The sequence below is a fragment of the Brachycentrus maculatus genome, unplaced genomic scaffold, assembly GCF_059751285.1.
Source record: "Brachycentrus maculatus isolate JH-2025_06_01 unplaced genomic scaffold, ASM5975128v1 h1tg001079l, whole genome shotgun sequence".
Lineage (NCBI taxonomy): Eukaryota > Metazoa > Arthropoda > Insecta > Trichoptera > Brachycentridae > Brachycentrus > Brachycentrus maculatus.
The window spans coordinates 7501-22500 of record NW_028281785.1 but is presented as its reverse complement, the minus strand read 5'-3'; the positions used below and the strand labels follow the sequence as shown (position 1 = coordinate 22500).

General features: G+C 33.0%; 2 protein-coding genes across 2 annotated transcripts in view; both read right to left on the bottom strand.

The window, feature by feature from the left end:
* Nucleotides 1-3513: 3513 nt before the first annotated feature.
* Nucleotides 3514-6377, bottom strand: LOC148299562 (pancreatic lipase-related protein 3-like). The gene is made up of 4 exons (XM_088275933.1): nt 6353-6377; nt 5729-5914; nt 4559-4810; nt 3514-3833 (listed from the first exon to the last, which is right to left on the bottom strand). Exons 1-4 carry the CDS (start codon nt 6375-6377, stop codon nt 3514-3516), a joined length of 783 nt encoding a protein of 260 aa, XP_088132059.1.
* A 6994-nt stretch (nt 6378-13371) lies between these two features.
* LOC148299561 (pancreatic lipase-related protein 3-like) overlaps nt 13372-15000 on the bottom strand; it is a gene marked incomplete at its 5' end in the record, with an annotated part of 7367 nt that continues 5738 nt past the window's right edge. Inside the window, one exon of the mRNA XM_088275932.1 lies at nt 13372-13700. Coding sequence (XP_088132058.1) covers nt 13372-13700 — 329 coding nt within the window. The remainder of the gene's footprint in view (nt 13701-15000) is intronic.

The following is a 15000-nucleotide window of genomic DNA, read 5'->3' as shown; positions in this document are numbered from 1 at the left end:
ATATATATATATATATATATATATATATATATATATATATTTATATATATATATATATATATATGGCATGTTGCGCCATCTTGTTGAAACCACAGTGGTCTCACATCAGTGCCATTCAACTGAGGCACGAAGTCAGTAATTATGGTTCTGTAGCGCTCTCCATTGACCGTAATATTCTGGCCGGCATATCTTTAAACAATTATGTATACATCTCTAAAAGAAAACATCATTTTTTATGTTTTATTTTTTAAGCGATCGGAGATTAATTTTCAAAGAGATTTAAGATTTTGAAAAAAATTAACGTTTACATTCATATGGATGAAGAAATACGTTTTTTTTAACAGTGCTTATAAATGGTTTGTGAGGCACACGACACAAAAACTGATTATGTCAGCCTTGCTTTGTTTAACTATTTATCATATTTCGTTTTTTTTCACGTTTGATGTATATTGTATATTTCTGTCTTTGCAAACATTCTTCGCCTCTTCCATGTTCATGCATCTCCTCACACATACCCGCCGATTATTACGTCTCCTAACCTGACCACTTTCAAGTATTTGGCAAACTTGATCGTGACATGTTTTTCTCGGTCTTCCTCTCACTCCTTTTCACAATTACATTCGCCGCGTTAATGCCGAATCAATAAATAATAATAAAAAATGTGTTTTTCAGGATTTCGCCAAATTGGTCAAAAGGATAAGGAAATGATCATTTATATTGTATCCTATCTAATTTAGATTGCAGATTTGGAAGAGGGTCCATTATAAAGCACGCATAATCAATATGACTTCGGACAAGAGCGCAGTAAAGCATGTTCATTGTAGTTGGGTGGGCACCCCACCACACTCTTGAAACTGCCACTAGGATGTTAATATTCTTTTCACACTTAGCCACAATGTTTTCAATGTGTTTGTTCCATGACAGCTTAATATTTAATGTGACGCCCAAAAATTTTACATTGTCCTTCACAGGAACCCGAATTTTCCTCAATTTTATATTTAACTCGGGGATGTTACGCTTTCTAGAAAATACTACTATTTGGCTTTTGGACGGAGACAATTCCAAATTACTTTTCTCGAACCAGGACAGCCGTGGTATGAGTAATGTATTATTAAATGGTGTTATTGTTGCCCAAACATCAACTCTGAAAATAATACTTGATGCTTTGAGATGGATTTCCATGGAGGAAATATTCAACCAATTACAACATATGATTTTTAAACATTTATTTATATGATATAAGTTTATAAACATTAATTTAAAAAATTTTCATGTTTATTTTCATAAAGACCCACCAAACCTTTCTTAGGTTTTTATTTTTTTTTTGTATATCTATTTTAACCCTTCCCTCCCGTTGCTAAAAACTTTCGAGTGCACCGGTGGTATGTATTTTGTACACCATATGAAATGTGGTTTAAAAACGGGAAAAATTGTGAATATTACTAATTGATTTATTGACCAAAGTTGAAGTTGAAATGAGAAATGTATAAATTTTGTAATGGTAGCTCTGGTAAATATCAAAAAAAAAAATCGCATGTAGCCGCTATAGCTAGCGTAGCGGCACGACAGCCCTGAACGACGAGTTTTGCGCAACTAAAATGAGATCGTCGGAAACAGTATGAAGCCACGTGCGCGTGTACGTAAAGTGCGACACACACGCATACACCGAGAAATGTTTGTGTATTGGTGATTCTATTCCCGAATGTTTTGATAATTGATTTATTTTCTTTGCTGAAAATTAATAGCTTTATATTTTAATACTTTTATGAAGCACGTAATTGTATTACGGAAGAAAACAAAAATTCTGAGCCCGTATCAATAACACTTTATAAAGATATTCTCATTTTTAATGTCAAGTTGTAGTAAATACATATCACGGGAGGGGAAGGTTAACATAATATACACAAAAAAATATAAGAAAAAAAGTAAAAATAAAATCAATTTTACAATTTTCATAGTGTTAACTCTTGATTATTTATTCAATTGATGGCGCTGCAATCGGACATATTTCCAAATGTATCGAAAATCACACCGACATGTGAAAGGTTCCGAGAACATTGCATATATACAAGTTTCAAGAATTAATGCAATATGGATGTTCAGAACAATGGGCAGAATGGTGAACGTTACACAATCACATAAATTGAAACTCAGACTTAGATCTTCTTTCACATAAAAAAAGATGTTTCATATCAAGCTGGGACAGCTATAATATTGACATGTCATCCGTAGGGTGAAGAATCCAGTGTGTAATATATTATATATAGAATAATTAAATTTTTAAAATATTATTTTTTGAAATTATTTAATAGTGTATAATATATTATATTTACTTACAACTTTTTTTATCTCTTAATGTTTTAATAGTTATTATAACATAAATAAGGAATTGTTTAACTGGCTTTATTTTTATTAATACAACTTTTTTTATTAATGCAATTTTTATTATTGTTAATGTAACTATTTTTTTGTATATATTTTTTAAAAGTAAAGCTGTAAAATTCCTTAACAAATAAAATAAAATAAAACCCTTTTTTAAATGTCGTCAGTAAATTGATCGGTCAAAATTTAAGCTAAATTAAAAATTAAAAAGGGTATTTTCTAGCATTTCTCAAATATATGAATGTAATCCAGGATTCGGACCTCACTTACGAATGAAAAAGTTTCTATCATCCCACCGTGGATGTATCTAGTGAAATTTTAATGGAGTTACACAATATGTTTCGAGTTTGATTAACATATACAAAAGTTCCAAGAATTTGAGATGTGTGGTTGTCAATCATGGGTTGAATTGGTGAATGTTACACATGTGTAAAGTGTTCACATGCCTATGACAAATTTATTTATTTAAACTTCATGTACAGAAAACAAATATGTACATTGGCTAGTGATATTGACAAAATGTTTGATACCATATATAGCCGATTGCAATCAGAGGGTAGATAGTACTTGAACATTAAAAAAAACATAAATTAAAAATAAATATATATAAAAAACATAAATTAAAAATCATCATCTTTGATGAGATGTCAAAAAATAATATGAAAATAACTCCTGTAATTGGAGATAATCCAGATTTTGTGAACAAGTATTTGGACACACTCAAAATGTTGAAAATAAATTAAAAAAATGGTAATAAGGAGGGCAAATGAAAAAGGGAGTTTAAGGAAGGGAGTAGAGGGAAAAACTAAGGGAGGAGGGTTGATGGGCAGTTAGGATTCTAAAGATAAATATTAATGTCTCAGACGTTTCTTAAAAGTTATTTGAGAATGTGCATTTTTTACAAGGAGAGGTAATTCATTCCATAGTCTGGTCGCTTGGACAGAGAAAGAATTACTGAAGAATGATGTGTTATGGCGAGGAATGGAAAGTGGTCATTCTTGGGAAGAACGAAGTGATAGACCATGATAGAAAATATTCTTCTTCATCTATTTTGAGATGTCGAAAAATAATAAAGAATATATTAATATTGATAAAAATATTTATTCTGTAATGAAAAGGCATTCAAATGTATTAGTTGGTGCCAAACACTTTGTACCAAGGGCGTTCAGGTTGGGTACCTTCCTCCCCTAGACCATATAACTCTGATCCGTTTGTCCTGAAGTAGAATGTTCCACGAGATGTAGGGGATGTTCCATATCCCAGGTATTCTCTCTCATTGTAGATACAGTCTCCTCTCTGGAAGCTCTCCCAGTCGGAGCACTTTACAGCAATGAAATTTTCAGGGTACAGCACGGATTCAGCAAAATATCTCCAAGCTCTCTGGTGATCGCTCATATAATCGTGTGCGCCTTTCTGGTGTAATCCTCCGTTAGGATAGAAGTCCACGTGTCCTGTGAAATGCGTAAGTCAAATTATAAACATGACAGGAGGGTTTCCTGCGCCTAATATTTTATCTTCCATATGCTATACTAATGTTTGCTACATTGATGCGAATGTTGGTATTATTAATAACATCTGAATCAAACTCATAGCTCGTTTAATTTTCAATTATAAAAAAAATTACCATGTATCACCTTCTCGCACGGAACTAAAATGGCTTAACTTCAACCAGAGCATAAATCTTTAATCTCTCAAGCTACTTTATAATATTCTTCATAACCCAAATGCACCTAAATATATTTCTGAAAACTTTATATATTTCTATATATCCTCCTCATTTCAAGAACGTCATAAATCAAAAAACCTGATTTTTCAAGAGATCGTTTTTATTTTTAAAAATATAACACAATGTACTAAAAATAAATATCGAGGCACTTATTGAATTTTTTACTGTGCAATAGATCTGTTAGGTAAAACCTGAAGGTTTTTTCTACATTTAAAAAGTATTTAGTATAGTATTTAAAAAAATAAATAAACAATATCTTTTCTTAAAAATGCAAAAACAACACCTTCTGCCCTGTAGCGGGTAAATATTAAGTTGAAAAATATGCTGCTTTAGCTGGGATATCGTACATTTTCTGGGCATTCCGAAAACACGCACAACTGAAAATTGGCGATTTTTGAAATATGACGTTCTTAAAAGGAGTGATCGATATACCAAAGAGTTTTTACCAACCTCCCGTTGCAGCGTGACCAATGCTTCCCATTCCTGAGTGGACAATATCCACAAAATCGGCGTCTGTATCAGAGGACAAATGTTCGGAGGAAATATTGGAGAAACATATAGCACTCGGATCCAATCCAGTAATCCTGCCTATTTTAACACTTGATGGACCAGATAGAGAATTAAAGGTCTTTGCGGCATATGCAGTAATAAAAACTCCGGCACTTGTCCCAACCATATGAATGTCTTTTGGATCAAGCCCAGCTGAAACCAATCAAGAAGCATACAATAAAGATAAAGTATAGCGTGTTTTTTTCTTCTTCTACTTCTTTTCCAGTTTACTACCAGTTTTTCAAGAAAAACTGGTAGTAACAGGTACAGTTGAAGGCAAGCGGGCAAGAGGACGGTCTCCAACAAGATGGACAGACCAAATAAAGGAATTAACCGGATCCTCGCTAAACGCTGCCATCAAGTTGGCCCAGGACCGGGAAGAATGGAGAGGACTTGTGCACCAAGTGCCTGACATTCCAGAAGACCACGACGCTCAGCATTGAGCAAGAAGATGAAGAAGAAGAAGACTTCTTTTCCCATGTTCGCTCCCTAGGTGGAGCATATGGCCAACATGAGACGTCTCCAAGTCACTCTGTCACGCGCCATCTCCTTGGCTTTCCTCCCAAGTCAGTCCGGCGTCTCGAAGTTCCGCTGAGTGTAGTCGGTGAATGGTCGTCAGCGGCCTTCCGGGGCGCCGGAATCCTCGGGGTCGGAAGAAGAGACATGAGGGGGTTGATGCTCTCAGGTGGCATTCTAAGGACATGTCCCAACCATGTCCACCTTCTTCTCTTCAGGACTTCTAGTATGAGGGGCTGTTGAATTCTTCTCCTCACATCGTCATTCCTGACGAAGTCATACCACTTTATACCCAGTATTCGCCTCAGGCACCTATTTACAAAACATGCTAGTTTCTTGCTTTTTGTGTATTTGTGTTTTTTTAGAGGTATAAAAATTCAAATTTCCCGCAATAAATTGATGGTGGCACCCGCCGTGTGGCATGTTGCTCCATCTTGTTGAAACTACAGCTTTGTCACATGAATGCCTTAGGTAGGCATTTAAGGTTCCACTGTATTCGCCATTGCGTATAAGGGTACATTACAAATCAGAGTACATCGCATATTAGATACTCACCATTTACAAAGTTGACCAACTGTCTTCCAAGTTCTTCGCCAATAAAACGGACGTATGTCGTTGACCTCATGAAGTCGTTCGTGAGTAAAGCTGCATGATCCATATATATGACATTACGTCCTCCTCTCTTAAGAAATGCTCTAGGAAACAGCCTGTAGTATATGCGCGTATGCTCGGCGTCTAGTCCTGGGATGATGATAACCGTTGATATGTTCCGGTTGAAATTTGGATCCAAGAGCAGTGAAGTGCCATTTGTAAAATCGTATTTCGTCTGCAAAAATGTCTTTGATAAATATATATTCTAAATTGCTCAATTTAGAATTTCGACAATTTGTCCGCCTCCGTAATGTAATGGTCTGCACGCTCGGCTACTGTTCTGGAGGTCCCGGGTTCGATTCCCAGGAGGAGGGGGGAATTTAATAAATAAAAGTGATTTTTTTCACTCTAATATTTATTCTATATTGCCCTGGACTGGTACCTGAAACGGAGGGCTGATATATTTCACCTTTTCCTCATGTGTTTGCAATCAAGGTAACACTGCGTTTATATGATGCAGTGCCCTATGCACCGTTGGGATGCGATAAGGTTTTTTTTATTGCTCAAAAAACGCTTTCTCAAATCAACCATGGACTGCTCCTGTGAATTCCATCATGAAGTAACATGAGCTTGATGATATATCTATGAGTTCCAAAATTTTTTTCACTTTAAACACGTGTAACATCCACCATTCTACCCATGATTGACAACCACCCTACTAAAAATTTTGGTACTCCTAACGATACATCATTGAGTTCACAAAAGACGTCTATTGTTGGATAGAGAAAGGTTTTTTTTAATAGAGTACTTTCTGCTAACGCCATTTACATATTTTATTATACATGTACATAGGCGTCTCCCAGTATATAAAACAATCCAGGTTCGGATCTTACATAAATCTAAATAAATAGTTCTTTGCTATCTAAAACCTTCCACAAAACAACTATAGATGGTTTCCATGAATTCAAGCATAAAATTACTTGAGATTGATGATAATTTATATTTCCACAAATTGACTAGTATGGTTGCTACTAATGGGTAGAATGCTGAATGTTAGCCATAAGCCATGTAAATACCCAGACTTCTACATTTTTCTCCATCTTTGTTGAGGTGGCTAAAAATAAGGTAAATTTGGATATCAAAAATGTAAAAATGAGAAAACTAAGATTTGCGAACAAATATTTCGATGCACTAAAGATGATGTTTTTTCAACTCGTTGTTGGCCAGTGTAACTGTAGGCGTCTAGCTACACCGTCAAATTGGCAGCGCCGACAAATCGCTCACTCCTTTCAAGAACGTCGTAAATCAAAAAACCTGATTTTTCAGGAGAACGTTTTAAAGTTTAAAAATATAACACAATTTATTAAAAATATATATCAAGCGACTTATTAAACTTTTTACTGTGCAACAGATCTTTTTAGGTATAACCTGAAGGTTTGTTCTCCATTTGAAAAATATGAAGTATATTTAAAAAAAAAAATTATACAATACTTTTTCTTTAAAATGCAAAAACAACATTTTCTGCCCTGTAGCGGGTAAATATTAAGTTATAAATATGCCTCTTTTGCTGGGATATAGTACATTTTCAGGGCATCCCGAAAACATGCACAATTGAAAATTGACGATTTTTGATTTATGACGTTCTTGAAAGGAGTGAGCGAAATACGAACCATGACGAATTCGCAACGGAGATTCCCGAACGAAATCAACGTGGAATATAACCAATACGTGGAAAAATAAACTTACTTGTTTTCCTTGTATGAGGAAATTAAGTGTTATTAGAGAATAATTAGGTTCCATCTTCGTATTCACAATTTGGTCGTATTGGAGGTTAAAAATTTCTTTAACTTTCTCACCTAGAAAAGAAAAAAACTAGTTTTACTGGGAAATTATCACTATTTCTTAAAATCTATTGTGACACTGTTTCGATGCATTCCGTATCATTTTCAAACACCGTATGTGAAGTTAAGTCTTAATTGTGTGTCCTTGGGACTTTGAAGGTTGAAGGGGTTTTTTTGAAAAACAATAAATATTCATCTTCAAACCCTTATCCGCACCCCAATTGTGCATAGGGCACTACACCATATAAACGAAGTTTTATCTTGATAGTTAACACATGAAGGAAAGGAGATCAGCCCTCCGCTTTAGTTACCAGTCCAGGCTAATATTGAATAAATATTAGGGTGAAAATTTAATATTTATTTGATCCCCACCTGGGAATCGAACTCGGGACCTCCAGTACGGTAGCCGAGCGTGCTGACCGTAAAACTATGGAGGCGTACAAAATAAATTCCTTCTTATATTTCTAATTTAATTTTGTTTATGTACAAGGATTTATAGCATAAACAGATTATACATCTTAAAAATGATAGTACCTAAATGTGTAAAAAATAATAAATGAAAAAGGTGGATCCCTAAAAACAAAACTATAAATACAATAGATTAAATATCTTGTTTTGAATATTGAAAGCATTAACTTTGTGGATCATATTGATATCCTTTTTTGAGAAATAAAAACACTTTGTTTTTTGATCCACTCACATTTTTATTAACAACCAACTAGTTTCGGCAATAACCTGTTGCCCTCTTCAGGGTTTAATTTATGACTAAACATTTATAAAAGAAACAGTGTACAAGTTATTTGGTTTCAATAGGGATAGGGCTGGGGGTATCTTGGATCAATTAAGTATCTTGTAATTAAATATCTTGGATCAATTAAGATAGGTCCATTTATTTTCTGCAGTGTGATGATTAGTCAGTTAGTATTAAATATGTATATGTTTATTTAAATTAAATTCTTCGAGATAAAATAAGGAACACTAGGATAAGAGAAATATGTGAGATCAAAGATATCGTTAGGTGGGGAAGGCAACGTAGGAGACAATGATATGCGCATGTGAGGAGAATGGAACCATCCAGACTCCACCACATTGCATTGCACGGCCAACGCTTAGGTAGATGACACTTGGGCGGAGAGATGTCATTAGGTATGGTGTCATATGGATAAATACAGAAATAATAGATTAGAAATTCAAGCTTACAATTTGAGTATGTAAAGAAGTCGTATATACTTTTTGATTCACCCTCTAGAACCAGAAAACAGCTTAAAACCATGAACATAGCCCTCTTCATGTTTCACCTGTAAAAAAAAATATTTTCATGTTTATATAAAATATTCATTATATTCATAAAATGGTGTATAAGTTTGGGTGATCAATTAGATTAGTAGAGTTAAATTTATTCGTTAAAATATATTCACATACACATACACACATACAGTAAAATTCGATATAATGGACCGCTATTTAACAAACTTCGAATAAGAAGCACATAGAACAGAGAAACAGATTTATGAGGCGAACGTTGTTGGAAATAGAGTAGAGGAAGACCGAGGAAAACTTGGCATTATCAAGTATGTCACACACATGAAAGCAGTCAGATCAAAAGCCGGAATAATGGTAGGGGGATATGTATGAGGAGATGCATATGAAATTGGCGAGGATTGTTTACAAAGACAGAGTGGTGTTATGTTCTATTCTCTCTGCCTACCCCAGCGGAGAAACGGCGTGATGGTTAATAGAAAATAAAATTCTAAAAATATAATTAAACGTAAGTTATTATTTTTAGCGTAGAATGTAACGTCATCATACTTAGTTATTTTAACTGCAAGGTAGACCAATATTAATGTTTTAAAATCACTTTTGTCTTGTTTTGGTAGATTAATATCAAGGTTTTAGTTTCACTTTTCTTATTTTGGTAGACCAATATCAAGGTTTTAGTATCACTTTTCTTATTTTGGTAGACCAATATCAATGTTTTAGTATGACTTCTTATTTTCGTTGGCCAATTTCAAGGTTTTAGTATCACCTTTGTCTGGAAATTCGAGTCGAGTTTTTGACTCGAATTACGAACAGACGTTAAGTTAGGATGGAGCCAGGAAGAAAAATATTATGTTATTGGGTTTTTTGTACATTTGAAATTATTCATTGTAAGATTATATATTTAGATGAGTGCCCTTTGAAACCATTTTCTGTTGATTTATAATTCAATGTCTCTTCTTGCAATATTTACATTTATGTAAATTTATGATCTTTATTAGATCTTTAACAACAATAAAATCAACGTGCCCTACGTAAAGTGCTCTAACTACATTTTTGACAATTTCGAGATATTAAGTGTACGTCATCAACTGACCGTTATCTACACATATAAACAAAAAAATATATAAATATATAAAATAAATTACGCCTAGTTTTCAGGCGTATAAGACGCTATCTATATCAAATTTTCGAAATTAACTGAACTCCTAAAACGCTAACTTCTTTTGAAAAGGCAAAAAGTTTTGAAACGATTTATCACATAATTTTATCGTGTTTTTGAATGCATAATACTATTTTATTTATTGTTTCGGCATTAACTTTGTGGTAAGACATGTTACAATAATTAAAGAAAACACTTCGTTTTTTACCACTTGAGTTTTATTATAGACTACATGTTTCAGAAGTTAAACATCCATCATTCAGGTCTATATAATAACTAAAATATAAAATATAAAATTGTTATATAAATAAGGAGAGGGGAAAGTAAGGGGAAGGGGTTAGTCAAGTAACGGAGTTTGAAAACAAAGGAAAAATTGAAAGCAATGGCGAAGAATTTTGAAACAATATATTATTTAATAAATTATTATTACAATTCAGGTTTTTTTGTATTTCTAAATTTTCAAGATAATTCATAATTTGGTCTTTATATGGAACAAGGTGTAATAATTTTAATTTATGAGAGTGAAATGAGTTTAACTTCTGAAACATGTAGTCTATAATAAAACTCAAGTGGTAAAAAACTAAGTGTTTTCTTTAATTATTGCATAATACTAGTTTAGAATTTCAGATAAAATCGTTATTAATAAAAAAAAATGTCTAAAAAATTTCTAAGCTCTCTCCTGTAAAGTAACAGATTTACAGATAGAGTACTTTACGTAGGGGCCGTCGAAATATATGCTATCCTTGTCGTAAAACCTTTGAACAATAATTTTAAACATTTCCTGTATTTTCAACGTTTTCACGGATATGGTAGTCACCTTGACATAAGCTCTCGTATATATTGTTTATTTTCCTCCTCAAATAACGCATTGAATAAAATGTTTTAAAAATAAATATCAAGCCACTTATTGAACTTTTTACTACGAAACAGATCTTTTTAGGTTACACGTGGTGGTTTCTTCTCCATTTGAAAAATATTTAGTATGGATCAGCGGACGGCTGATCACCTTTCCTTCATGTATTGACGATCAAGATTACATTGCGTTTGTATAATGCAGTGCCCTATGCACCATTGGGGTGCGGATAAGGGTTTGAAGAAATAATGTATTCGCTTACATTTGATAATTTTTACGTTATTTTAGATTTTCTTTCATAGGTACTGTTATATTACATAATATTTATTGATTTGGCATTAACTTTGTGAAATAACTCGATAATTCAATACACAAATGAAAAACTTTTTAATGACCACATGTATGTAAATGTATTAATGTAAACACGACAAGTATTGAGAACTACAGATGTAGTTCTCAATACTTGTCGTGTTTACATTAATACATTAACAAGCGAAAAAACATGCAGTTTGTATTTTGTTGATGAGAACATTTGTAAATGTCGAAACGTAATTAATAAACTCAAAAACAAAAAAATGTATACATTATTTTTCAAGTTTTTTTTAATGTTTATTAGTTCAAGGTAAATAAAATAAAATCTTAAATTCTGAAAACAAATCATATAAAAAATATATGATTATTTTGAAACAAAGAAATGATGGTTTATTCCTTATATTCTTCGTTTATTTAAAATAAAAATAACGTTTTGCTTTTTTTACTATTTTTATTTTGATAATCGTTTTATAGCGAGCAGTACATTTCATTAGGACCACTTCTTCACAAATCTGAGTTTCTCATATTTTAACATCTTAACAAAGATGAAGAAGAATATGGAATCTGGGTATTTACAGGGCTTATAACCTGTTATGGGCTGATTAAGTGATCACTTTACACACGTGCAATATTCACCATCCTACCCATGATTGAAAAATGTTAAAAGAAACCCAGTTTTCTGAACAAAGTTTTTGACACGCCAAGAAATGTTGTGAATAAAATAATTGGTTAAATTATAAGCTGTATAAAAAAAATAATTCATGTTTTCAGGCGTCTCCCAGTGTATAAAATAAACCAGTTAGGATATTGAATACATCTAAAGAAAAGGGTCTCTGCTTAATAAAAGCTTTCTTAAACCAACCAAAGATGGCTGCCGTAAACGTGGAACATTAAGCGTTATAAAATTCACGGTGTAAGTATGTATAAGTCCCAAGAATTTGAGTAGTGTGGTTATCAAACATGGTTAAAATGGTGAACGTACCACGCGTGTAATGTGATTTCTTAACCAGCCTATGACAAGCCTTGTTAATATTATACCTAATATAAGACCATATTTATTTATTTATTTTTTAAAACATATTACATACATATGTCACATATCGCTCGCTCCTTTCAACAACGCCAAATATCAAAAAACTTGACTTTTCAGGAGATCGTTTTTAAAGTTTAAATATAAAATAAAATGTATTAAAAATAAATATATAGCCACTTTTTGAAATTTTACTGTGTAACATATCTTTTTAGGTAAAACTTGAGTGTTTTTTGTCCATTTGAAAAATATTTAGTAAATAAAAAAAAAATTAAACAATACCTTTCCTTCAAAATGCAAAAACAACACTTCCCTGTACCGGGTAAATATTGAGTTAAAAATATGCCGCGTTTGCTGGGATATAGTATATTTTTTGGGCATTCTGCACAACTGAAAATTGACGATTTTTAAAATATGACTTTGGTGAAAGGAGTGAGCGATATTAGTTGCAAAATTTTAATTTTTAGTCAGTTTTCAAGTCTTCTTCTAATAAAGGTAAAGAATAACATTATTTTTTGACAACTCATCAAAGATGAATCAACGGGGCTGACGACCGTCATAGGCTGGTTTAAGTGATCACTTTACACACGTGTAACATTCACCAATTCTACCCATTATTGACAAACACACTACTCAAATTCTTGGAAGTTCTATATATATGAACCAATTTAGAAACCTTGTTCTTGGATCACTACTTCACTTGAGACATCATTGGTGAGATGTAAAAAAGCTCTTTTACTAAGCAGAAACTCTTATATTAGTATGTGAGGTCCGAATCCTGGATTATAATCACACACATGAGAAACGCCAGAAAATATCATTTTCTTTTTTATTATTTAAGCTTATAATTTGATCAGATAATTTATTTACAACATTTTGAATGTGTCCAAATACTTGTTCACAAAATCGGGATTATCTACAATTACAGGAGTTATTTTTATGTTATTTTTTGTCAAAAAATAAAATGAATATAACTCCTGTAATTGGGTATAATCCAGATTTTGTGAACAAGTATTTGGACACATTCAAAACGTTGTAAGTTAAGAATAATGTTTCGAGGAAACAAATGAGAAAATATAACTAATCCTAAAAATATTATATTTCTATATTTCTCTTCATCCGTGTTGAGATGTCAAACTGTAAGAATAATTTTTAATTATAGTCGGTGGAGAGAAATTTTTTGTACCAAACGCTTCCGGGTCTTGTACCTTCCTCCCCTAGACCAAATAACTCTGATCCATTGGTCCTGAAGTAGAATGATCCACGAGATGTAGGGGATGTTTCATATCCCATGTATTCTTTGTCGTTGTAGGTGCAGTCCCCTGTCTGAAAGGTCTCCCAGTCAGGACACCTGACTCCTATGAAGCTTCTTGGGTACAGCAAGGATTCGGCGAAATATCTCCAAGCTCTCTGGTGATCACCCAAGTAGGTATTTGAACCAATCTGTTCGACCCCTCCATTAGGATAGAAGTCCACGTGACCTAAAGAAGTATTAAGGGTTGTTTTAATTTCTCCATCATTTGATAGGATTATTATGGGTTTAAGTCAAGAAGAAAAAAATTGTGATTTGTCAGGATCTGTAATAGAATGTCGATGAAAATAGTTGCTGCATCATTCGGGTGTTTTTTTTTATGTAAGGTCGGCTGTCCAAACTCAAAACACAGTAAGGGACTTTTTTTGTAGTACGTTTTTTTTGCATTTTTTGACTAAGTAGACTACTTATTTTATTTATTGTTTCGGCATTAACTTTGTGGTAAGACATGTTACAATGATTAAAGAAAACACTTGTTTTTTACCACTTGAGTTTTATTATAGACTACATGTTTCAGAAGTTAAACTTCCATCATTCAGGTCTGTATAATAACTAAAAAATAAAATATAAAATTTTTCTATAAATAAGGAGAGGGGAAAGTAAGGGGAAGGGGTTAGTCAAGGGGCGGAGTTTGGAAACAAAGGAAAAATGGAAAGCAAAGGTGAAGAATTTTGAAACAATATATTATTTATTCTACTTAGTCCAAAAATGCAAATAAAACGTACTACAAAAAAATGTCCCTTACTGTGTTTTAAGTTCGGACAGCCGAGGTGCTGCATTGAGTTTTTTTATTGTTTGAGTTGCATGTATTATTTATCTAGCTTATTATGTACAAGGTTTATAGATCGTTTAGTGAATTTTTGCTTATTATAACTTTTTTTTAAATGTTTTAACTTTAGTATGTGTTAGGAACAGGAGGAATAATCTAGTGTGGGCCTATCAGGAACTTCTCAGCATTTGCCCATTACTGGGAGAAAACCACTTTCAACTTCAGGAGAAGCCAGACTGTTGACTGTCGTCAGCAGACCTTCCGTTCCACTAGAAGAGGGTTCGGCATTTTGTGTCCTAGCTTGGCTTATAGTACCAATATCCTTCACTATTTTTATCATGTTTGAAATTGTGTTGTTGTCTTCCTATGTTGTGGTTGGGATTTTGTGGTAGGTTGTGAGTTAGTGTTGTTTTTTCCACCATTTGTTAGAATAGTGATAGGTTTGTCTCAAGAAGAAAAAAATCGCAACTTGTGAAAGGGAATGATGAGTGGGAAATGCGAAAGCTGAATATTATCTGCAAATGCCTTGGCACTTTTCATAATTTCCCTATCATCCATTGTTTACTTCGTGTAATACCACTTTTATAAACACTTATTCGTGACTACCGGTTTCAAAAAATCATTCCATCATAAAATCATTAACTATTACCACTCTATAGGCCAAACATTCTAGCCCGTATGATTCTAGTAGGCAGCTCCG

What these genes read in the sequence shown, in the direction of transcription:
- LOC148299562 (XM_088275933.1), bottom strand. Translation starts at nt 6,377, where the DNA reads ATGGAATTCACAGGAGCAGTCCATG. An exon ending in ATTCACAGGAGCAGTCCATG is followed by an intron (nt 5,915 to 6,352) that starts GTTGATTTGAGA and finishes TCATCATCCCAG; the next exon opens with GACTAGACGCCGAGCATACG. An exon ending in GTTGGTCAACTTTGTAAATG is followed by an intron (nt 4,811 to 5,728) that starts GTGAGTATCTAA and finishes GATTGGTTTCAG; the next exon opens with CTGGGCTTGATCCAAAAGAC.